At 37.0% G+C, this 1,642-nt stretch overlaps 1 protein-coding gene across 1 annotated transcript; it reads left to right on the top strand.

Moving 5' to 3' along the window:
• Positions 1 to 550: 550 nt before the first annotated feature.
• LOC121964104 (death domain-containing protein CRADD-like) lies at positions 551 to 1,069 on the top strand. Its single transcript, XM_042514329.1, has one exon. The coding sequence runs from the start codon at positions 649 to 651 to the stop codon at positions 1,042 to 1,044; it is 396 nt and encodes a 131-aa protein (XP_042370263.1). The 5' UTR covers positions 551 to 648; the 3' UTR covers positions 1,045 to 1,069.
• Positions 1,070 to 1,642: the final 573 nt, after the last annotated feature.

The following is a 1,642-nucleotide window of genomic DNA, read 5'->3' as shown; positions in this document are numbered from 1 at the left end:
TAGTGTTTTATAAATTAAATATATGCCAAATTGAATTTAAGTTGTCATAAAGGCGATTGTATCGCCCTGTCTGATGTCAGTGACCATTCAAACAAACTTCATTGAAAAATCCTCTATTTTAAGGATTTTTCTCTTGTGGTTTGCTGTAACATTTATTAGAAAATAAAATATGAATTTGTCGGAAAAATATATATTATTTTAGTAAATTCGGGATGTATTTTATTGATCAAGAAGTACTTTTTTCATACAAAATGTATTTTAGCATCATTACACTGTTTACTGGCTCATGCCGATCATCTTAAATTTTAGAAACGAGGTTGAGATTTTTAATAACATTAGCCGTGAATGGTGTACTAAATGTATGCCGAATTAAAGAGTTCACAATTATTTTCTAAAATAAAAATGTTTGTAAATGTTTCCACTAAATTAGGAACTTTCTAAATGCGGTGAAAAATGACAAGAGAAACTGAGTGCTTTACGTTGGTTCCGCTGGCGTGTTTCAAGTCGGACACAATAACAGTGAGAAACCATAGTTTTCCGGGCGCTCAGCTGTCTCACGCACGGCTGTCATGGTGGACAGAAAAGTTGGGTGATACTGGGTGAACTGGTTTTATTTTCGGAGGTGGTTCTGGTCCCCAGCTCCTCTGAATGGACCCGGCACACAGAGCCCTGCTGCGGACTCACAGGCTGGAACTGTCCGGGCAGCTGCTGGTCAGCGACACCATCGTTCCGGTTCTGTACCAGGAGGACATTTTGACGGACAGACAGGTGGAGGACATCGAGTCTCAGCCGACAGACAGACAGAAGACACTGAAGCTGTTGGACATCTTGCCGAACCGCGGGCCCCGGGCCTTCGGCTGCTTCCTGCGGTCCCTGGAGGACTTCAGCTGGGTCCGAGACAAACTGCTGCAGGAGCTGGACTCACCTGGACCCGGAGCCAGATCCACAGGTGAGACCAGAGCTGGGTCTACAGGTGAGACCCACAAACACACCTGTTACAGGCTCTATGTGGTCATGAAAAACTGGAAAAGTCATGGAATTTGAAAATGGTCTTTTCCAGGCCTGGAAAAACGTTGGAAAACTAAATATGCACCTTGGAAGTTTTGGAAAAGTCATGGAATCTGTCTTACAAACCTGGGATGTGTCCAAAGACCATCAGATATTTTAAAATCCAACGATAATATCTGTTTTTGCAATTTCCGGCTGTGATAAATGGCGTCTATTTTGGTAATTTTTTGTCATTTTCATCTAAAAATTTTAAGATTTAAAATTTTAAAATTGCCAAAAAAGAAAAAAATTAAGGGAAGAAAAAAATCTTTAAAAATTGCCAAAAATTTCAAGGGAAATAAAATTGCTTAAAATGTTGTCTTAAAAAACTGCCAAAAAAATTAAAGGAAATAAAAACAGCCAAAATATATATATTTTTAAATGACCAGGAAATAAAAAAAATTGTGTTGTTTTCCTCATCAAAATCACCACAAAACTTTTTTTTGGCCACTTTTTTTCTCTTCTTCAAAGAGAAACAAAATATGTTTCTTAAAAAAATCACCTGAAATAAAAGTAAAATCCCCATTTTTTATTTTTCTTAAATGTTTTTAAACTTAAAATAAACTGAAAATAAATAACCAATTTTTTAAAAGAA

Source organism: Plectropomus leopardus, unplaced genomic scaffold (genome assembly GCF_008729295.1).
Source record: "Plectropomus leopardus isolate mb unplaced genomic scaffold, YSFRI_Pleo_2.0 unplaced_scaffold14033, whole genome shotgun sequence".
Taxonomy (NCBI): domain Eukaryota; kingdom Metazoa; phylum Chordata; class Actinopteri; order Perciformes; family Serranidae; genus Plectropomus; species Plectropomus leopardus.
Note: the sequence above shows the minus strand (reverse complement) of the source record. Positions and strands in the feature narration are given on the sequence as shown.